The sequence below is a fragment of the Antedon bifida genome, chromosome 7 (assembly GCF_963402885.1).
Source record: "Antedon bifida chromosome 7, ecAntBifi1.1, whole genome shotgun sequence".
Lineage (NCBI taxonomy): Eukaryota > Metazoa > Echinodermata > Crinoidea > Comatulida > Antedonidae > Antedon > Antedon bifida.
Genome location: NC_136232.1, coordinates 25,167,241 through 25,192,049, shown reverse-complemented (window position 1 = coordinate 25,192,049; position 24,809 = coordinate 25,167,241). Strand labels below are relative to the sequence as shown.

At 31.0% G+C, this 24,809-nt stretch overlaps 2 protein-coding genes across 13 annotated transcripts in view; both read left to right on the top strand.

The window, feature by feature from the left end:
* The window catches only part of LOC144848795 (vacuolar protein sorting-associated protein 26B-like), a 79,693-nt gene extending 67,772 nt beyond the window's left edge, over nucleotides 1-11,921 (top strand). Inside the window, exons 6-9 of the mRNA XM_078705727.1 lie at nucleotides 10,279-10,385; nucleotides 10,526-10,594; nucleotides 10,784-10,926; nucleotides 11,204-11,921. Of these exons, the coding sequence (XP_078561853.1) occupies nucleotides 10,279-10,385; nucleotides 10,526-10,594; nucleotides 10,784-10,926; nucleotides 11,204-11,293 (409 nt within the window). The 3' untranslated portion in view covers nucleotides 11,294-11,921. The remainder of the gene's footprint in view (nucleotides 1-10,278; nucleotides 10,386-10,525; nucleotides 10,595-10,783; nucleotides 10,927-11,203) is intronic.
* A 2,706-nt stretch (nucleotides 11,922-14,627) lies between these two features.
* The window catches only part of LOC144848745 (liprin-beta-1-like), a 119,966-nt gene continuing 109,784 nt past the window's right edge, over nucleotides 14,628-24,809 (top strand). For 6 of the 12 annotated variants that reach the window (XM_078705617.1, XM_078705621.1, XM_078705619.1 and 3 more), the window contains exon 1: nucleotides 14,629-14,779. The gene's annotated coding sequence lies outside the window, so the exon portion shown is untranslated. Of the gene's footprint in view, nucleotides 14,780-23,165; nucleotides 23,294-24,809 lie in introns of those variants that run through there. The other 6 variants (XM_078705618.1, XM_078705614.1, XM_078705616.1 and 3 more) reach the window with 3 other exon arrangements.

Sequence of the window (24,809 nt, the reverse complement as noted above, 5' to 3'; positions counted from 1 at the left end):
CTGTGTAATTTTCGTGTGGCAACACTCGCGTTAAACAAAAGTCATCTACTGGATCTTGAACCTGCGATGGAATGCGGTGGAATTGTCACTCCATTACAAGACAACGCTTCACGCGCTGCGCCACGGAACTTGCTTGAAGAAATTAATCAACTAAACTATTTAAACTATGCATACATAGCGCCCTCATTTGTTATTAGTCCTCCCTAGATGTGATGAAAGACCATTTGTGATTGGTTAATACTCACAGTAGTAACCGGTACGCGCGCGACGCACGATACTCGCAACTGAACATCCGGTGATTCGGCTCGAAGAAAGAAGACGAATTGTTATTTATTCGGCCTATGATAATATTATTATTATTAATGTAGGCTTATTGATGGAAATTCTTCTGTTATTATTTAAACGACCTAGGCTAGTGAATATTTTATTGCCAAGGAATCATTAATTAGTAATTATCTGTATATTATTCTTCGCAAGGTTAGGTGTCTAGGCCTAGGCAGCTTGTTTACATACAATACAACAAGGAGGCTTAGATATAGGCCTAGCCTAGCCTAGCTTCACCCGACCCAGCAGACTTGTTCTTGGCTATGTAATATAACAGATATCGCCTTTTATATCGGTAAAATATAAGATTTAACATCCCCTCGGGATGATATTATGTTCTCGGGGAATTATATATATCCCTCAGCTGCCGCTTCGGGATATATATATTCCCTCGAACATAATATCATTCCCTCGGGGATGTCAAATCTTATATTTCACCTCTAAGCAGGCAATATCTGTATAATACTTTCCAACAAACAGGATATTAAGAAAAGTTTCGGTCTGGTAATAAAAAGTTCTGAATTCCAACAATTTTGATAAATTGTCTTTTCTTAAAATATAATAATATTTACTTTTGCACACCAGTGTTAAGTCAAGTATTGTCTTATTATTTGGTAAGAGTGTATATAAGTATCTGTGTTTCTTGGTGTGAATCCTACTGATTATTCAAGGTCCTATGATGTAACCTATACATGTATTTTCCAGTTGTTTCCTTATGCTTTACACGTATCACAAGTTTCATTATTATTTATTACAACAGCATTATTTTTATATAGTCTACAATATCCTTATTACTTTCATATCCCTGTGTATCCTTGTAATAAAGGGGCTCTGAGCTTAAATAATTTGTATGATGAAAGTGCATTATTAATGAATTGTACTAAAATAGTTCCACAAAAATATATTATATGTCCTTTACGATTAGAAATGGATATTCGATGGCTTTCCTGAAAATCCACAGTGAAAAATAATTGAATACAAATATCTTAATATTGGAAATTTGTTACTAAGCACCGTCTAGTGCTGGGTTTATTTTAAGTTGTTAGTCCTATTTGTTTTGCTTAGTATCATAGAATACACTATTTAGAAGGCAACTTTTAATTAAAGATTCAAGTACACCAATCTAATTCTTATTACTGTATATTTTATTTGATATAGCTCCCTCTATAGTTTATTGGAAAAATGAAAACAAAAGACAAATATGTATACAGTATCTATTATAGTACAAACAAATAAACTACAATGTGAAGAAAGGATTTACATATTAAAACTATTATTTTTAAACGATTATTAAATGTTTCTATTTACAATAAGCAACATTCAACACATCACTTCTTTTAATGTTATTTAAACATTTACAGTATGTAGTAACAATCTTTACAGTTGAATTGAAATTTCAGAAAACTGAATCTTTTCAGTTCTTTAAAAGAAAGAACACAATTATTTAAGTTGGCTATAATGTATTGTGAAAGATTGAACATTAAATTTGGTAATTTTACTCGATCAAAAATGAATAATAAATGGTGTATACTGCATGCATAACTGTTTATTGTCAACTTATTGTCCAATTGTTCTATTGGTGTGTGTTTGAAATTGTACCCCTTCTATTCATAGAAATAAAGCTACCACACTAGTTTCCAGGAAGTTGACGTTGTTTCCTAACACAAGCATTATTGACATAACTATGTGTTTTTGAGTTTTCAACACTCTGATCAGAAACAGTTTCTTCCTTGTCACCAATTTCTGTGTAAGTGTCATCATATACCTTTTCCTGTTGACATACGTGTGTCAGTCTACCATCAAGAGTAGTGATGTAAGTTAAATTTTCTGATGTGACCTCTGAAATTTGACCTCTATCATTTGATGGAATAGGTTCATAAGCTGTTGCCTGTTCATTTGTATCATCTAGGGTAGTGATGTAAGTTAAATTTTCTGACGTGACCTCTGAACTTTGACCTCTATCAATTGATGGAATAGTTTCATAAGCTGTTGCCTGTTCATTTGTATCATCTATAGTAGTGATGTAAGTTAAATTTTCTGACGTGACATCTGAACTTTGACCTATGTCAATTGATGGAATAGTTTCATAAGCTTCTGTCTCCTCATTTGTATCTAATGTTAAGGATTGATAATCTTGCCTTATATGTTGTTTTGGTACTTCGTATCCATCTTCCTGTCCTCTTGTCGGCTCGTCTGTATTATACTCTACCATTCTATTGTCTGTATTGTTCATTCTTTGTAATGTTTGGTAATCATCACTTATAAGATCTGTTGGTAGATTGCGTACATTGTCATCTCTACTGCTTTTTCTGGAGTCTGTTTTACACTTACGATGGCAAAGTACAATTAGAAGAATGATGATAATAATTATAGCGACACATAATAGGATGAAGTAAAATGCACCACTGTCATTTTGGTAGTATTCATTAGTACTGTCTGTTGTGTTTGTTACCGGTAATTCTTTATCTTCTTCATTGTCCAAAAAAGATGTATAAACAGTCTCAGTAGATAAACAAGTTGGGGTTTTTTGAATTATCAAGTTTGAAATAAATATATTTTTTTCATGAGTTTCTTTTATTGTCACAACAAATTTGAATTGTTTTGTAACAGTGACATCATCTTCAAAATCAATCAACTTACTTTCTGGTATAACAATATGTAGAGTAAAGTTATTGCCCTCGCCAGGGAAAGAGAATTGAAAGTGGTCGATAACAGATTTGAAGAATCTCCGGTCATCGGTAATATGTACGATTGTATCTCCGATATAATCCCATGAGGCTGTGATTTCACTGTGTTGAAAGTTTTTGAATATACATGGGAGAGTAACATTTTGTCCTGGAAAAGCTCTGACCTCTGGTGGCGGCTCAACAAGTAAAACAGTATTAGATGAAATTGATTTAAACAGAGAAAACAGTAAAATTGCAATATTTACGTGTTGGTGCATCTTTTATCAATAAAATTTTATTTGGTCAAAACAACCAAAATCAAATTTCTAGCCTGGTAGAAAAGGTAAAATATACAGCTTTGCAGCACTGTCCACCACTTCTGATTAAATTATAAAAAATCAAAATGTCTCCAGTAATGACAATTCTCAATTCAATTTTCAGCGTGTATATATATATGCAGCTTTAGTATTGGTAGTCTTTATGTACTAGTTGCAGTTTCAATCTTCCTTTCTTTTAAAATCTAGCAAAGAACGATCAGAAATCCATTTATTGCTTCTGTTTGGCACTTTCAGTAAATTGCATTTAAAATGCTTCCAATCCGTAATTGGCTTGTCCTTTGTAGCGATACCAGTTATTAATGTAAGTCTGTCAACATTATTTATATCATTCACTATGCTGCGTCATGTCATGTCCAAATATATTCTCCTTTTGGAATTTTTCAATAATTTCCTTTACAGTTTCCACTTTTATTTTCCTGTATCACATGTTTCAACAATAAGAACCAAATATCCTTATTATTACTTTCATTGTCTCGTATCCGTATCCTTGAAATAATGTCATAATTATTCTACTGCAGTTACTGCAGTAGAATATATGTTTTCACTGCATATTTAAAATAATTTTGACATGGTCCTTAAACTTTATAGAAAAACGTGTTTTAATGATGATGAACGTACATTTACTATTTTCAGTAGTATATTTACACACTCATATGTCCTTCAAAATTTTAAAGGACTCTGGAGTTACCTACACTAGTAAAAAAAAGATCTGGATTTGCATTTGTGAACAGATGTTTAACTTTGAAACAGTTTTTTGATGAAAGTTACTTTAACCAATGCAATGATTTCCTTTACGATTTCCTTTCATTTTTAGTTTACACGATTTGAAATAGTTTATTGTTGTTTTAGCAATTTCAATATGTGTTCCACATCCTGGCTGTATAATGTCTGAGTAGAATCTTGTGATTTGATTGGACAATATTAGATCACATGATATTTGGTACAATCCTAAATTTCAAAAATACTTTGTATAACTTGTGAAATAATGATTGTGTATTTTATGATAACATTCCCATAATTATAATATGATATAATCTGATTATTATTAGAACTTATAGAAATTATTTTAGTTTATTTTAAAAGGGTAACAACTGCATCCCAGACATACCATATCCTCTAATATTTCGAGATTCCCACTTTATAGATATTAGATAAACAAATTATTTTTAAACAATTAGACATCTGTTTGAGCAATCTCCTCCTTGTTTTTGTTTAAAGCTCTGTCTATACTATCAAACTAGTTTGGCAAAAAAAGTGCGATGTATCCAAATATGGTAGTAATGTGCACAAATATGGTAGTGCTATGACATCATCATGTCCATATGGGCACATCACATTTGTTGTCACATAAAGTGTGATAGAGCTTTAGGAGCGTTTTCTGTTATCCTAAATATTTGCTCCTTCATAGATCACATTCTCATTTTCTATATAATCATATTTTATATATTTACTTGTCTCTTCATCTCTCAAACCGTTTCCGTCAACATAAATTTCATTTTCAGTTTCTTCGTAATCATCTTGAAATCCGTTTACATCTGCGTAATCATAAACGTGTTCTTGTTCAACTTCATTGTTACTGGAACATTGAGGAGGAGTATATTTTGCGGTCTGTTGACTTTGTTGATGTTTGGTTTTTTTTCGTATCGCAAAACAGATTATAAATATTATAAATATAATAAGAATAATGAATGTTACACTAGCAATGATTATCCAAATAGAAATAAATTCTTTTTCTTCTTCTTCTTGTACATTTGAAGATATTGGAATTATAAATGTTTTCCTTTCTATTCCTAGTAGATTCCTTGCTTCACATGTAATATTTATTTCAAAATCAATCATTGTAAGTTCTTTAAATTCCAAAATTTCATTTGATATTGTAAAACTATCATTAGTAATATTAGACTCCACAATCCAGTGTTGTTCATCTACAGGAGGTCTAGCCTCCGTTGTACAGTTAAATTCTAATGGTGATATTTGAGTGATGGTAATTTCTGGTTTATGATATACAATGATAGGACCTTTTGAGCAGCTTTGTGTTTCATTTGTCCCGATTCTTTGTGATTCACAAACAAACATTTTATTGTGATCTTCTTTTGCTACTGTCAAGTTATGTAATATATAGAATTTCTGTAATTTTGTTGGCAATATTTCTCCATTTGATGATTTTAAAGTTGTTATTACTTCTGGATTGGAATCGTTAAAACAACCCAATTGTAACATTTCTCCAAGAACATAAAAACTCTTTTTATTTATAAGACAAATTGGCTTGGTAAACGTCCACTGTTCAATGACAACTTTAGATGGTGATGATAAATAAATGATCCTGTTTCGTCCAACTACAGAACACCAGTAGTAAGAACTTAAACTTTGACCTGTTCCAAAATCTAAGAAATTAGTACCTGGTATTTTAATCATGAGGTTAAAGGTCATTTCATCTCCAATAATCGAATAATTGTCAGCAAAATGACTTTCAATTTGTCGGTTACTTGAAATTCTGTACTGTGAGTTTCCGTTTACGATTGCTCTAAACCACTCAACAGTTTGAAGACTTTTATTTAAATTAATAAAAGAACATGGCAGCAAAACAGTCTGATCTGCAAACGTTGTTACCTCTTTAGGTGGGGTGGTTACAAAGTCAACTTCCATGGCACATGTTGATGATAATAAAATGACAATGATTTGCATACAGGTGGTACTATCCATTTTGCTGCTTGTACTTCTGTTGTAAAAGTATGAATGAATCCAATAAACTTAATTTAACGATCACAACAGTTTCATATTAAAAATACTAAACTACTGATTTCGTTTACCATGCTAAATTCCTTCAATAATAACAGTGTTTTATCTGCATGTGTCTTGTAATTATGAATCAAGCATCAATAATTTTCACAGTTGATTACTTCATGAACCGTTCCAAAGTTTTAATACTTGCGTCAATGATGGTATATTCAAAACCTCTTTAGTATCTGCACAGTGCAACAAAATGTTTGAATTTGTAACATTCAAACCACACCCACTGATTTCTACTGTAACAATATATACCAGTTAGAGATTCATTTGTACTTTACACATCCTGTGGATTAAATCACAGTCCTATTCTCTTTGTTGAATTCTACTCTTACAATACACCTGTTAGGGAGCCATTTGTACTATGCACTTCCTATATGTTGAATCCCAGTCCTATTCTCTTTGTCGTATTCTACTCTTAAAATATACCAGTTAGGGAGCCATTTGTACTATGCACATCCTGTGTGTTGAATCCCAGTCCTATTCTTTGGGACGTCGGATTATTGATTGAGATGGTGACACAAAATTAGGGATTAAAGAATATTCGAATACAATGCAAGGTCACGGTCATTTTCCCATCGTTTGTATAGTAAATTGGTTTTGGGGTTTCCTATTCACTAATTTGTCATTTTCTCAGATATTTGTTGATACCGTCTGACCTAGTATAATCAGTGCTCAAATATAATCCCATCCCTATATTATAAACCCAATGTTAGACCCATTCTAATGCAAATCCAAGTTTTTATTTAGTTTCATTCTATAAAATACAAATAAGAGATCAAGATGAACCTCTTCGCTAAAGTATAATCCCACCTTGGCTTAGGCTAAATTTCAGATACCAAACTATTGTGTGTCAATACATAGTTGTTAAACTAAACAATTCCAGTTTTTCTTCCAAAATGTTTTTTTACTTCTGTATTATAAACACTGAAATAGGATTAAAAGTTCTTAAGCTTTGTCTACACTATCAAACTAGTTTGACAAAAAAAGTGTGATGTGCCCAAATATGGTAGTGATATGACATCAGCATGTCCATATATGGGCACATCACATTTTTGTCACATAAAATTTGATAGTGTAGACAGAGCTTTTTAAACTTAAAAAATGTGTTTAAAAATATTTATTCACAGCGGTATGTACAAAGACTCTCTTGACACAAATAAAAAACAGCAAAATTAATTTTTCTAATTCCATCAATTTTATTTTATGTTCCCATAGTTATCAAACAATAACATTTAATCCAGAAATTTATTTTTAAAGTCCCTGATAAATTATATTTTCACATTCTATATTGTCCTCAGGATTTTCTAGTTGAAAATAAATGTGTTTATTATCAACTGTTGTATTAAGTCCTTCATATATTTCATTTTCTTTCTCTATATACCCATCTTCTATTGTCTTATTGTTCACTTTTTCCCCTCCTATATAGATTTCATTTTCAACTTCTTCATAGTCGCCTTGGAAACCACTTATTTTTACAGTTGCATAATCATAGATATGTTCTTTTGGGTCACATTTTTTAGTTTCATTTATAATTTCTGTTTTATATTTATGTTTTTTTCGCAAATAATAAACAATTATCATCACAAATATAATTACAACACAGATCAGTAAAGTAATTGCAATTATCAAACTGGAGACATTGTTATTTTTTTCGTCTTGACTGCTTTCAAATGTAAGATTTAAAGTATGTGTTTCTTTTCCCAAGATATTGTCTGCCTCACATTTTATACTAACATTTGAATAAAGCGTGATGTCTTTAGTCAACTTTAAAATATCATTTGAAATGATATACTTGTCTTTGGAAATTATAGGCTCCAGTATCCAGTGTGTTTCATTAACGGGTGGTCTAGCCTCTGTGATACAGATGTATTCCAGTGGTGATATTTGTGTGATGTTAACCTCTGGTTTGTAGTTGACAGTGATTGGTCCTACTGAACAGTGTCTTGCGATATTTGTCCCTTTTCTTTTTGATTCGCAAACAAACATTGCATTGTGGTCCGCTTTTGTTATGGTCATTGTGTGTATAATGTAGAATCCATCAAATTTGGTCGTTGGCAATACTTTATCATTTGCATATTTCCAGGTGGTGATAACGTTAGGGTCAGAATCATTGTGACACCCTAGTACCAGTGTTTCTCCTGTCACATACTCGTTATTACCAGACACACAATCAGGATTCATAAAGGACCACTGCTGTATATATACATTTGTAGACGCTGTTAAAATGATTATTTTATTAGGTTCAAGAACTGAACACTGATAGGAGGTTGTAATAACTGTCGTACTTCCAAATTGCAGTGAACGAATATCTGGTATTTTTATGGAAAGTGTAAAGTTCATACCTTCACCAAGTATTGAGAAAAACTCGGCAAAATGTTTTTTAACTTTTCGGTTATTTGAGATTTTCTCTGTCGCTCCAAAACTTGGTTTTCTCTTCCATTCTACGGTTTGATTTTGATTGAGATTCTTAAACGTACACGGCAGTAAAACGGTCTGGTCTGCCAAAGCTGTTATCTCATTCGGAGGTCTGCTAACAAATTCAACTTCTACAGCAAATGATAGTGATAGTACACTCAAAACAATTAATGTATACATTATGTGTCTCGGTGAAAATATTGAAAGCATTTGACAATATGTTCCAAAGCATTTACAAACATCAGAAAAACAATGTTGTTAGCCAGCACTTTACAGTTCACTTGATTGATTTCAGTCCTTTTTCGATATTAAGCACCATTTTTCCAATGAAACTTTGTCCACTTCTTTTGTTTGATAGCGTCGCACTAGTGTTTCTTATTTTAAATGATCTAGGCCTAGTCAGATTGCAATGTAGCCTGTCAGACAGATGACTTGTAGGGTGTTAACAGCATAATTCTTGTTGAAATAAAACTAAGACTGTATCTACATTGTTACTCAACAGGGATGTCTTTGTACAAGTTAACATCCTTTAATATTTTTATTCCCGATACAGATACAATTTACGTCAAATGATTATCGTTTGGGAAGTGATTTAAATTGTTTCATTCATTTGGGAATAGTGTAAGAAGAAGACAATAATATATTAACACAGTTTTGTTGCAATATAAGTCTGAACTTAAATCCAAGTCAGTTGGGAATTCTAAAATTATGTATTTGTCTGTGTTCACGAGGTCAAAGATAAAAGATAGTCATATCCAGTGGTATCTTATATATATATATATATATATATAAACACAAGAGGCAAAGAACATTAATTCTAAACCGCCCGGTGATATACTGAAATATATATATATATATATATAATGGATCTTATAATTCCGTTTTTCTACAATTTAAATATGATACGATCTGATTTTAAAAACCAGACAAAAAATGGAAAGGTTATTCATTATGTCCAGCAGTAAACCACATGTTTCATGTTGGCTATTAATTCATTATCTAAATATTGAAAAGTAGTTCACTAGCATCTAAAACTTAATTTTTAAATTGCAAAAATATGAGTCTTATATTTCTTGACTTTTTAAGTAATATTTTAAGTATGCTGCACTAGTTTATAACTGTGTTATACTAGTTTATAACTATGTTACTAGCTAGCACTGATGAAGGGCTAGTGTTGCCCGAAAGCTCTGCTAACTTTTCTGGCTGTTTTACTTAATCGTTTTGATTTAGCTTTTCGCTTTTTTTTTGTATCTCCATTGAGATCCAGCCACTGATACCCACAGCATTGTCATTTTTTCAGTAATTTGCCTTTGGATTTATGTTATACTAGAATAAATATGTTATACTAGTTTATAACTATGTTATACTAGTTTACAACTATGTTAACTAATTTATAACTATGTCTTACTAGTTTATAACTATAGTAGTTATACTAGTTTGTAACTATGTTATACTAGTTTACAACTATGTTATACTAGTTTATAACTATGTTATACTAGTTTATAACTATGTTATACTAGTTTATAACTATGTTATACTAGTTTATAACTATGTTATAATAGTTCATAACTATGTTATACTAGTTTATAACTATGTTATACTAGTTTATAACTATGTTATACTAGTTTATAACTGTTATACTATTTTATAACTATGTTATCATATTTTATAACAATGTTATACTAAGTTTCTCAAACATTCAAGGTTATATTTATTTACATTTTAAATTTGTTTTGTCATTATAGGTACCATTTGAAAGATGTGATTGTGGGCAAGATATATTTCTTGCTTGTGCGGATAAAAATCAAACACATGGAACTAGCAATTATTAAACGTGAGACAACAGGCTCAGGTATGTTTAGTGTTTAATAGTGTTTTGTTTTAAGACACAGTCGTCTCTTGGCAGATGGAATTATTATGATATTTAATTATATTTTAATGAATATTCATTAGTATGATATTTATTTATGTTTTAATGAATATTCATTTCAGGGCCAAATACCTTCAATGAAAATGAGACACTTGCTAAGTATGAAATAATGGATGGTGCCCCGGTTAGAGGTAAGTACTTCCCTCAAATTAAATAAATTAAAGTCTAAATACCAACATTTTTTGCTTGTATTTTCTATCCTTCCCTGATGAACAGTTTCTACATAAAATGAAATGATATTGTGTAAGGAGGAAACATGCAACCAAAATGGCATCCAATCTTATCCTCATGAGATTTTCAAATGTATATTTCTTTTCAAGGCGAATCGATCCCAATAAGGCTGTTTCTTTCTGGTTACGAATTAACCCCAACAATGAGAGATATCAATAAAAAGTTCTCAGTACGGTACTATCTCAACTTGGTTCTAGTTGATGAGGAAGAGAGGAGGTATTTCAAACAACAAGTAAGATCTTACTTATGTCAGCTTTTTAAACCCAGACACCCTTAGATGCCCAAAAAAAGTATACATTTCTTGTAACTTAGGGAGTGAAGACCTTGAATTTACACTTGAATTGCTATGTCCTTATAACATTGTTAAACCATTGTTGTGGTTGTCTTCCTACCTGAATTTTCTGATTATTACGCGATCAAATCACAAGTTTTGTTCAAACCTGGGCTTCGTTAGATAATTTACACAGAAACATACAGTTGATTGATAATGTTTTTTTTTTAATTTCCAGGAGATCGTACTTTGGCGGAAACCAGACAAAATAAAGAAACCAGTAAACTTGCAAAATGCGGTAAAGTCAGCGAGCACAAAAATGGAATGATGATGATGTACATACCAACGAACATTATAAATATTAAAAACAGCGTGCCAGCTGCATTGTTACAAACAATGTACCCTTTTGGAAATCATTCTTGCGTCTATCATTAGGTTGTAATTTTGTACCAGAACAAATTATAATACAAAATTTTGAAGAAATTCTTTCAACAAAATTTTTAAAGAAATTCTTTACAAATTAAATGCAAGACATTTGAGCAAATATTTTCTTTTCAATTGGGAGAATTAAAATGTTTGATTCTTAAAATTGTACTTGTAATTATTGAAAAAAAAACGAACAGAAATATTGTAATTATAATAAAGTACCCTGTTTGCACTTTTTGGGAAATATTTTGATCTGGAGTTTCTTCAAAGTGTAAATAGCAAAGTTATTTGTTGGTTATTTAAAATAATCGCAGATTCAAATCTATATCGTTATTAGAAAGCTATGTAACAATTCTACTATCCTGGTATTTTAAAATTAAAAGTAATAAATAATAATTGCCTTGTTACAAAATGATTCTTTTATTAGTTTATGTATAGATTACTACATTCCTTTCAAGGGTCAAGGGTCACATGTCCACTTACATAATTCTAATTTTGAAGGCAATAAAAAAAAAGAAGAAAAAAGTACATATTAGAATGCAGAAAAGTACAAAAAAATATATATATGAATTTTATTTCAGTAATTAATGTGATAGTGTTAAATGTGATTTACTATCAAAGCATAGAAAGGATTGACTAATTATGTTTGCGTGAACTTTGACATTGGTTGGTCATAAATGTCGGAAGAAGGACTGGCACGGTGAACAACATGACCTCAGAGCCTTGGTTAAACCAAAATTGGTGTTCAAAAATATTTTTAACCAGGCTCAGTGTGGCTTTTGTAAAATTCTTTCAGGGGAAAAGGTTTTCTTGTAGGGGACTGAAAACATTCACAAGCATGCACAGACAATCATAATTTTCCTTTTACTTCATCTTCTTGGTGATGGTGCAACAAAACTTTTTGCACATTTCTATGAAACGAAGAAAAAGATTTTATAGAAAAATTGCTTTTGTTCATTCACGCAACTATTTGCCAAACTCCTTTCTATGTTATTCTTTTATAAAATGATAGGAAACTAATAGAGGTGTCTAGGTTTTGTAAAACTGTTAATTAGTTAATTAATTATGGTAATTTATGCAGATTTTATTCATATTAGATTACTGTATATCCCTGTTTATGTAAATGATATGTAAATAACATTCCAAATGTAATTGATTTCTCCCACCATGTGAATAACACTACAATAAATTTACAATAGTTACAATCTTATAATAATTTGAGCTTTTAGAGGTCATGGATAGAACTCTAATGTTTTAAATTTTAAAAAAAAACAAATTATTTGGGGTACAGTATAACCTAATGCTATAAATGACCTGTTACACAATTTTGACCTATGACACAACTGTTTATGTTAATAGGCATATACCGACTTATTACGGTGTATTAAGAAATTCCCAGTAGATGCCTTGTGGCGATCAAGTGAAAAATACTCCTCAAAAAGTTTGAGCCGAATTTGTAATCTGGTGAGGTGTGCACAACAATCGTGAGGTGTGCAAAATGTTATGGTGATGTGTGCACAGTAATGGTAAGGTGTGCAAAATAATTAGTTTTATTTTGATCAACCATTATTATGCAAAACGTATTCAAAATCATGTTATTTTCAATCTAAGCATGACATACTGTATATACAACATGCAATAATATGTCAATATGTCAAGGATATATTAAACAAGAACTACTAAAAGAAATTATACTATGTGACATTAACAAACATGTCAAAGATGACAAGAGATGTAGTGGCACTTGGCTTGCCCCAGGGGAAACCATATTATGAGATTGGTTCACCCCCCTCCCCCCTTGGGCAATCTCTGGTAAAATGTGAATATATAACAGCTTATCATACAACAATATTCTTTGTAATGTGTTATATTTATAAATGATATCCATTCTGTTGCATTGTTCAGCACATAAATGCATTGTTTATTAGTATAAATATGATAGAACAACTTCTATTAAAGGGACACCTTCAGGACCCAACTAACTGTCCCTTAATAGGAGTGTTCGCACTGATTAAGGGGTTGGTCATAGATATAGTACCCCTTGTTCATTTCACGGGAAAGTGTCCCCTAAATGGGGGTGTCCTAAAAGGTTCTATTAAACATTTGTATAAGCCCACCACCAAATTGTAAGTCAGGTGGGCTTGTAATTGAGTCACTGGTATGAGTTCTTGGAAAATAATAAATGAAATTCAACTTAAAATGTACAATATTCTCAAACAATCCCTATGAAGAAATTCTTTTATCTTTAATCAATATCTGAAAACATTTACCTTTTTAATGGTCGTAACTTTTCCTCTAGGTAGGTTACAATTCCTATTCTTTTCCTCTCAATGTATTAATATTATTGGCTTAGAAAATAATTATATGTAAACTTATAAATATATACTATCTTTTGTTATCGTTGTAGATGTAATGATTTCAGTTTAAAAAAACATTGTATGGTAAATATTCCTTATCAAAATATTTCAAATAAAATGCAATGTATTGAATGTAGTGCTTCATTTTCTAAATGCATTTGTGAAAAATGTGTTTAGCGCCCTCTATTTTAATAACAAATTTAAAACTTGGTTGATTCAAATTGTGACGCGGGAAAACCCCAACATCGTTTATTATATAACCGCTGTTCCAAGGTTGATATTTTCTGTGTTTTGAATTAGATTTAATCTGCAATTTATACTGAGTAATTTCTAACAGAAAAGTAGAATAAAAAAATAATGTATTTTACGTTACTGTTTGTAGCCAGATGTGGCTTATCCCTCCAACCAAAAAGCACTGTATTTTAATATGAATGATGGGCCTTCTTTCAAAATAATTATATGTTAACGGGAATTATGCGACGCCTATAATAATTAACTTGATTCAGATTGATAAACGTGACTCTTTGACCACATCACGGGACGAGCATGCGGTCCAATTTTCTTGTAACAATTCTAAACAAACCACAGAAATAGGCCTAAACCGGAATTATTACAACAGGAATTTTTCAAAAAGGAAATGTATACCAACGATATTATAGTGATATGCGATGATAATGAAAACAATTCATAGTTTGTTATGATGGAACCGTATGTGAAGGAAATATGTATATTATATGTCTTCAATATTTAAACGATATATATAAAGTAGCACTTCACCATTGAAGAAGATGAGAGTACGTCCTCTTCTTGACAAAAAGTTTGGAAACAAAAACTTGGTAGTATCACGTGACCACTTCACCGTGAAAAGATTATTTTGAGAAGATGGCGACTTGCATGCTCGAGTGCGAGGTGGCGAGATAAACAACGATAGAAATTCTTCGCATTTTTGTGATTTTTTCGTTAGGAATAGAAAGGAATTAAACAAGATCGTTTTGATATTAACCGGGATAATTAACCAGTTGAAAAAAAAGGTAAGCTTTATTGTTTAACGGCTTGGCGTTTGTTAGGCTCGATGCCGCTGTTGTCGGTTTCATATGAACCGCCTTTTCCCGGCGGCTTACAGTAATCGTACGCCCGGTAGAGCCCGGTTGTGTGGTTTTTTTTATGAGATGATATTGAGTACATGTTGCGCTGATTGTCAAGTTATGGTAATTTTCATTGAAATGTATTTCTTCTACCAGAAACATGTTAAAATCACTTGAAATATTGTTGTATAGGAACTGTCAGATTAAGAATTAAATTGTTGTTGAGTTTACTGACATGACATTGACATTTCTTTTATTTTAGTAAGTCTATCCTATGGTACAAATGCTATAGAATTTTGTCTGACATGATTACACCTAGGTAAAAAATACTCTACATGCTGAGAGACTGTTATGATGATGACGTTAGGAATCTCAGTGTCAAAATACAAATTATACCACCTAAAAATGATTTGTCATCTCTGTAATTTGATTTAAAAACTTGTTAAAAATGTCTAAAATAACAAATAAGACCGTTGAAAAAATCAATTTTGTAATAAAAGATAATATGGAAGTTGAAAATTTGTTCTTGAGCTATGGAAAATGTTGTACTCTGTATTATTTTTTCCAAAATAAAAGATGAAATGAAATGAAAAAAACAATCCTCTTTATTTAAGTTATTAAACCTCCCAGTGCACCATGCACCAATGTTAGAGCACATTTAGTGTTAGGAGCTATGTACTTTTATTTTCTTATACAAACTGCCAGAGCCATTTAATAATTTATTTCATTCATTCAAAAAGCGAATATTATTACTGGTACTTACAGGTTAAAATGTACAAATATCATAAATTCATATAAAAAATTTAGATATAAAAACTATAGAAAAAAAAAATTGCTTAACTAAACTATTAGACTATTCTTAATATAATTAAAACTTAGGTTTGCAAGGTGATTAAATAAAGATGTTTGCTGCAAACCTCGCTTTAAGCTCTGACTACACTATCAAACTAGTTTGACAAAAAAAGTGTGATGTGCCCAAATATGGTGGTGATGTGCCCAAATATGGTAGTGATATGACATCATGTCCATATATGGGCACATCACATTTTTTTGTCACATAAAAGTTTGATAGTGTAGACAGAGCTTTAGATTACATTGCATGAACTTGAATGAGTGTAGAATTTGTTAAAATAGTAATTCATCATGACATCAAGACTTTTTTTTACTTTGAAAAAAAAAACACACAAAATGTTCTTTGTGATGTCAGTGTTTGGAAGTAAATGTTTAAAATCACCATAACAACAGTAATTTATTTTACTTTACTATTTAATTCACTTGTTAATGTAAGTACTTTAAGTTAGTTAATTCTAAAAGGTTACTTTGTTTTTAATTATGAATAATGACTATTTGTTTAATACAGTTAGTTAAACTCATCAATCAAAAATGTGTGTGGGTGGTGTTTTATGCTTAATTTTTCAAGGTTTTATTATGATTTTTTGTTATCAGGGAGTTTTCATTTCATATAAAATAGGAGTGTTCTGAAAAAGTTTTCAAATGAGAATATTTCATTGGAAGAGGATAGATAACACTCAAGACAAGATAGCAAACACAAATTCCTGTTGAGTGTAGCCTAATTCCTGTTGAGTGTAGCCTAATTCCTGTTGAGTGTAGCCTAATTCCTGTTGAGTGTAGCCTAATTCCTGTTGAGTGTAGCCTAATTCCTGTTGAGTGTAGCCTAATTCCTGTTGAGTGTAGCCTAATTCTTGTTGAGTGTAGCCTAATTCCTGTTGAGTGTAGCCTAATTCCTGTTGAGTGTAGCCTAATTCCTGTTGAGTGTAGCCTAATTCCTGTTGAGTGTAGCCTAATTCTTGTTGAGTGTAGCCTAATTCCTGTTGAGTGTAGCCTAATTCCTGTTGAGTGTAGCCTAATTCCTGTTGAGTGTAGCCTAATTCCTGTTGAGTGTAGCCTAATTCCTGTTGAGTGTAGCCTAATTCTTGTTGAGTGTAGCACAATTATTGTTGATTTACTTTTTTACCTTGACAAACTTTTCTACGGCAATATTAACATTATGAAAAGAAATTAATGTAATATAATATGATGGGATGCCCATCTAGGGTGTGCAGTTTGTGGACTGTCTTATTTCCAGGTAGGGTGTGTTTTGACTGAAAATCCTTATCATTCTAAATGTTGGTTTATCCAGGTAAGCGGCACTCCTCATACATTACTCATTTTAAGTTCAAATGTTAAAGATTTCATATCATGCTTTGTCACTGAGGAACAAATCGCAGCTGTAACCTTTGACCCTATATTGAGATGCACTAGGTAAATGACATTGAACAATGGCACTATTTAAAAGTATTTTGTTTTTAATGCATTGATAATCCTTTTAATTATACGATAGGCTTAATAAAAGCTTAAAATGATGCAGTTAGCAACTATTTTAGTCGCATAGATTTAGCACTCAGTATTCATTCGTTTATGTTTGGAGACAAGACAAAGGAATTCTAAAACAATGTCGAGCATTGGGAGTATTCACCATCTGTACAGGTTTTTATTTACAAAAATAGATGTCTGTTTTCCATATTTAAGCTCTGTCTACACTATCAAACTTTATGTGACAATAAAATGTGATGTGCCCATGGACATGATGATGTCATACCACTACCATATTTTGGTATATTACTACCATATTTGGGCACATACACACTTTTTTTTCAAACTTGTTTGATAGTGTAGACATAACTTTACACACTTCCTCCTTTTGATTGAGACTTTAAAAATTACCATTACTCTATTTAATTTGAAGTACACAACAAACATTTGTCCACAACTAAACAGATTGGCAACATCAAACTACTGCATCAGATTTTTCTTTATAAAAATAGCTACTGTCAATTTAAAAGATTTTATAATCTAATCTACAGTAATAGTACGAAAGAATGCGTCAGTTCAAGGAATTGAAGTCAACTTACTAAACATTTACAGGGTGATAACTATAATACTGTATGAAACGTGTGGAACACAAAATTTAAGGAAAATTAGGAAGCCCAGCTGCATAATGTGACCAACCCATGTGAGACTATATTCAAATGAGGTTCTGCACAGTTAGGATGATGATGATGATGACTATTACTAGGATTTGAATACCACTATTAGTTTGTTGTACAATATCTCTATAGTACAACTATGATGTCACAACTTATGGTGTGCTGATTATGGAAGGCGTTGCACCCTGATTGTTGCTGTCTGTAATAGGACCTAATCTGCATTTCTTGCCTTAACCTACTGTACCTACACTGAAGATTCATAGAATTTTAGGATATATTGTAAAGACCAATTTACACAGACGGGTGGTAACGGTAATATAAATATAGAATCTATGTTATTCCTTATGACCATTACACACAACATGGAGCGGACGGGCGGTTTCCATCCAGAATAGATACAGATTCTGTTATCACTCGTCTGTTTAAATTTGCCTTAAAAGCATTAAAAAAAGATTTTCACATTTTTCATATTCATCCACACAATAACATTATTAGTATTTTTATATCTATTATATTTAGTTAGATTAATAGCTATAGCACTGTAGTGATTTGCTAAATTAATTGTCTGGGTTAACTACTACTTATTAATTTAGTAGAGTGATAATTAAAGGTGAATTACTGTTTATTTATTCATGTGATCAGTGGATTGATCATTTGTAGGTTTACGGGATAATTAACGCATAAATTGAAACGAAACACTAGCCAAACAAAGCTTCTTATAGCCGATGTATCAACGCTATACCCATAGGCTATATGAAATAGTTTATTATTTCTGTATAATTGTCACTTCTGAGTGGTAAATCACCGTAGCATCTCTATTCAAGAGATTAGATTGTACCATCAATTAAACTAACAGGAGATTTTATTTCCCAAGACGTACCAATTTGACATTTTGAATGTATTTTTAGAATATCATTTGCTGTAGTAATAGCTGAAGCGAGTGATGATTCTGTTATATTATATTGTACAGTATAGATAGCAGGCATTGACAGTCATATCAACATTACAAACTTCTATTCCATATTTTAAATGTATACCGATTTTCCTAAACACAATCGTTTAATGTGATTGTGATTATCTTAATATTAAAAATAATTTTGTAAAAGCACACAATTTAATTTGTTTGTTTACATCATTTTGTGCTCAATTGAAGATATTTGGATTTGGCAAAAAAAAAGGAACAGTATACCGAGGTAACCTCTTCCTAAAGGTTAAATGTGTTCCTCATAATCACATCACATCACACCTAGCTCTCCCTTTTATCCAAGAAGACTACCACTAAAGAGGAGTGCCTTAAAACGGTGCCAATTTTATGGCTTTGGTTTTGCGCGGCACCCCTGGTCACTTGACTCGACTCTTTGATCCACCATGGAAAGTTACATTGCCCTAAAAAATAGAAACAGTAGTTGTTTAACTCCATATAAAGTATTCACTTATAAATTAATGGTTTTAAATTAATATAAGTATGAGTTATTTTCATGTTTAATTGAAATGTATCCTGTTATGTAAAACAATGAATAATTAAAGTAATGCAATTAAACAAACTAATTGTTATTACCACGCCTCATAAAGTTGCTTAAGGCCAGGAAAAATTGATTAACAAAATACAGTTGAGCGTTTCGACTTTGTCCCGCAACTAATTAATTAAGCTTATTAAAATAAAGTGCAGTTGATTTACTAATTATAAGAAGATATTATTTGCTTGGATTCTCTCGATTAAAGATTGGTTTAAATGTGTATTCCTTTGAGAGTGCAACACAATTTAATTGTTTCTGCTTTTATTGTATGAATGGATGTTAAACTAGTTCGGACCAAAAATTGTGTAGTTTTCTGAAAATCAAGGATATATCTTTATTTAGTTTTGGTAAGTTTGTGTGTTTTTTATATTTTTGACATTAAACAAAGATCACGTTGTTCGCATGTTGCTATGAAAATATGTTTTTCTTAGGATGTTTTGTCAAATATCTTTTTAATACAAAATTTAAAAAACATCATTGTCAAAACTTCAAATTCTTTGAGATGCAATAAAATGCTATGAATTATATTCTACTGTATTAAACCAAAACAAGATATTTATAGCATAAAATTACTTTTACTAACAGAAAAGTTGTTTTAGCCCGTCATATTATTGAAAATTTGACAATAATAAAAATGTAAAAAGTCCCTAGGTGTTGATTTTGACATTTGATGCATTAACAATTTAAAATAGTCAAATCTAATATTGGATTTTCAAAGATAATTTAAATTTACAGTCTCAAATATTAATATTAAATAATAATATTATGAAACAGATTAAATTATGTCGCTTTTGAATAATATTATGAGGATATTTTGAAACTAGTTCACAAATTTATTCCTTCAGTCATTCCTTCTTTTTCCTTTTCTCTTTTCCAATCATTCTTTCCTCATTATCTTCGCTTCTTTCCTTTCTTCCTTTCTCCATTTCTCACTTCTTTTCCCTTTCCTATCTATTTTCTGTCCTTCTTTCACTTTTTTCCTTTTTCTTTTTTTCTTCTTTTCTTTTTGTCCTTTCCTCTTTTATTTTTTCTTGTTCTCTTTCCTTTCTTCTCTCCTTTCCCTTTTTTCTTTTTTGCCTTCCTCCCTTTCTTTTTTTTTCTTTTCTCCCTTCTTCCTCCTTTTCTTTTTTTTCTTTCTTTTTCCTCCCTTTCTTTTTTCCTTTTTTCCCATTTTCCTCCCTTTCCTTTTTCCTTTTTTCCCATTTTCCTCCCTTTCCTTTTTCCTTTTTTCCCATTTTCCTCCCTTTCCTTTTTCCTTTTTTCCCATTTTCCTCCCTTTCCTTTTTCCTTTTTTCCCATTTTCCTCCCTTTCTTTTTTCCTTTTTTCCTTTTTTCCCTTTTTCCCCCCTTTCTTGTTTTCCTTTCTCCTTTTTGCTGTCCTCTTTTCTTTTGCCTTCCAATTCATCTTTCTTCCTTAATTGCATCTGTTAATAGTTATTTCTCTTGTATCATTGGTATGGATTTCTTGATTGTACAGTGTCTTCTATCACACAATTTTTTTGTCGTAGACAAAGACCCTTATGATTGCCAAATTGACCGTTGCATAGCCATGAACAACAGTGATCATATATCACGCTTAATTACTTTAGGATTGTGCAGCAATTATAAGCAAGTTCTATGAAGCTTGTCAGAGTTAAGAAACTGAGAAGCTAAACAAGTTACATATTATGTTTAAAATGGTTCCCACTTGAGTTCTTGTGTTGTGTTTAGTTTGTCCAAAATTCGACTACAAAGTTGAACCCATCTCCATAATCAATTATACATTTTGTATTGTAAAATATGGTTTCAGCCTTCTGGCTATTTGTGCCATTATTTGTCTTTTTTGGAAAAAAAAATTAAAAAAAAAAAAAAAAAAAAATTAACTTAATTAATTATGAATATTAAATAGATTAAAGCATGTTATATAAATATAAAAAGAAAATATTTCCAATTTTTTTTAATTTGTTTTTTTAATGTTTTTTTTAAAAATAATTTTCTCAAACTTATGGTGTTTTAAATTTTGAACATTGTTTGTCTAGATATTGTTCTAGTCAATGTCGTTGGTAATATGCTCACATTTGTCATCCCTTTGTTTCCAGTTAGTCGGTTCATTTTGAGTTCATGAAGGATTATTTTTAAGTACCTTCAAGCATTTCTGTCAAGTGTGTCATAAGCTAAAATATTAAATCATATCGTGGTATGGTTAGCATAATAGAAGATTATAGTTGTTATTATTATCATCATAGTTGTGGTAATCATCAACAATTAATCTCAATTTCTACACGCGACCAAAAGCTTTACAATAAATTTATTTATTTACACTTAGTGTTGCTTTTGAATACTGTAGTGTTGGTTTTGTTGGAAAACTTATTATCACATCCGTATTAAACTTGTCATTCCGTACGGAAAAGGATAGCAAAAATATGATCTGAAGTACTACTTATCTCTATCCGCATATCCAGTTAATAATTTCACTAGACATAATGTTAAATTAGTAATATTACTCTAATGATATTTGAGAAATTTATTTATTTATCTTACAGCTTTTACGTAGTATTACCTCATTGTTGATGCGCATTTTGATTTACAAACTTGTGGTAGAAAAAACGAGTGTGATGATGATAATGAATACTACTTTGTTATTATGTTTTTATGTATTGGTAAAGCTTGTCACGAAATATAATTGTGAACTTTCAATCAGTTATGAACGATGAAATTGCTGATTACTTTTCTGTGAAACACTTCACCCGCATTATAGGTAAAAATCAGGGAAATCCCCCAAATGTAATAAAATTGTGGAATAATTTGAAGAATATTTTAATCTTTATATGATATCCTTATGTTCTTAGAAAAGTTCCATCTTAATAAAAAATATTATATTCATCAAATTGTAGTTTCTAAAATAACATTGATCTGATCTCCCATGATTTGTTACCATCAAGACCATCTACAGTATGGTCTAGTGGTTAAGTAAAGTAAAAGGTGTTAGATTCTAATTGAATGCAAATCAAAATGGAATTATATCAATGTTTATACAGTAATTTGTATTAATGCTTTGATAGTAATAATTCATTCATTTTCATTCAGTCTTTAATTTCGGAATCACTGGTCCATAGAAAGTAAAATAACATATAAATGAATTAAGAATAAACAAGACTAATTACTATAAATAAATAATAATTTAAACACTATATTGTAAACATCCTATAAAATTATTTTCTGTTTCATTACTAATAATAATATCAAACTGACCTGATAATTGATAAATCTATTGTCAATACGCTGTAATTTAATATTTTATAAAAGATTTATTATGAATAAATTTGCATAATATTGTTGAGCATTGATGTTTTTGATTATTTTAACTAATAACCACTTTGCACTGACCTAGATTGTTCAAACTTGATCAATATCAGATTTTCAAACTCATTGTAATTACATGTTACATTGGACCAGCCTGATAGCTACTACGGTTAATGTATCTCATAGGAGATCTATTAATTGAATCATTGTAATAACATGTTGTATTCTGGTACAGTACATTATAATAACAGTCAACGAAACCAGTATGTATTACCTATTTTCCCCCCGAGGGAATAATACGGTGTATTGATACCTGTCGTAAATGGACTAATTACTCAGGAACAAAATCATTGATGAGTAGGGACTATCTAGTCTAGCCATTGGCTGTGAGATTGCAAGTCAAACGCGAGGTGTTTGAAGCGCTGATGTGATGCCGATACCTTTGTCGTCGATCAGCATCTTACCGTATGTGATACATCATAACTAAATGGCCATTTGCCGTGGCTAAGTGTTTTGTTTTGCTAAGAGTGATTGATAGATCATTGGTAACGTAATTAATTATGAAATTATGAAACACACGCATCTAAATTGAGCCCCTTCGTCACCGGTGGCTGCGAGATTTCATTGATTGCCGAGTGACTCTCGTAGGTCAATCTCTACTTGTGAGATCAAAGGTAGGAAGTTAATGCTTCATTGTTATATTGCTGACTGGCAATTATTCTCTGTGTTTTATTTTACTTTTGTAATAATAATAATATTTTTATATTATGTAAAACTGATGATATTATATATGATATTATTTACATAATTTGTGATTGTATAGCTGTACACCACTGGTGCATACGCACAGTACATCCAAGAAAATTGTTTGTGTTTGATAAGGGCGCTTTTTTCACCTTATCAGCATTTTATACCTTACCTACTGACCTGTACCTGTATATTCGGACCATCAAATTGAAGATAGCAGCATGCACACATAGAATTTTAAAACTTATCAATCTAACCTGTGAATAAATCAAACCTAACCCCTGAATAAACTGAACCTAACCTCCTAAATAGGGACAAAATAAATAGGTTGATAAAGTTGTTAATATTCCATGATCTTCATTTTGATGGTCCAAAATCTGCGTGTAGTACACTACACGATTCAATAACTTTTATGTTGGTTTGATGGGGTTTGCTATGTATTTTTTAGGTTTGCAGGGTTTAGCAATACCCCACAGCACTTTAGGTCAATGTTTACGTCAAGTTTACAGGTAAAATTGTTATCAGTATTTTGTCAAAACATCAACAAGGTTATTTGAAATTAGTAAATTAATAGGAATCAGTAGAGAAGAAATGAGGACAGGTGATTGTCAGTGTGGGAAGTGACAGATAAGGGGACATGTTATAGTGACAAATACAAAGACACCATTTGCAAAAATTTACTATTATCATACTGATATTGATTTGAGGTACTAACTAACTCTGTATCTTTCTGTATTCAAATTATCATTGGTTATTATAGCAGGGATTGTATTTAAAAAAATTACATTTTGGTGTACACTGTCCTTAAATTGCGTTTCAATTATAGTTGTGTTTTAGAAAATTATGAATCTATAGTATAACTATTAATATTTCACAAAATAATTGCATAATTTATTACAATTTGAAATAGGATGTAACAGGTAATTTGACATATGACCAATTGCTTTAGGCGGCGTCAGGTGGTTAATATTAATTAAGGAGTGAGCAGATCTAGATGACATCATTTCTAAAGGTCATATGCTAATTAATTGAGGTCAGTGCTCAATTTTTCAAACATAATGTATTCAGGAATACTGTATTTCTTGCATGATTATGATGAAAATGGAGTTGCCTATTAATGATAATACCTACTAAATTTAACATAATTTGATTGGTCAGTAAATTTTGTACTTAGCTTACCTGGATAAACTGACATAAGGCCGTTACACTTTCTAAAGTGAGAAAAACAATATGAAAAGAAGAATAGTTCATTGCCCCGACCTGAAAACAGAACAGTGTGGAAACCACGCCCTCTAGTTGGAATTTCACAACATAAGACCATCATTTCTTTTGTGGCGTTGCTGAGCATGCTACTTAAACAAATGGACTAAATAATTAAAATTAACTTAATTGGTCAATATTGTCAATTAATAGTTTCCCGTAATCTCTCTCTCCTCTCCTTCC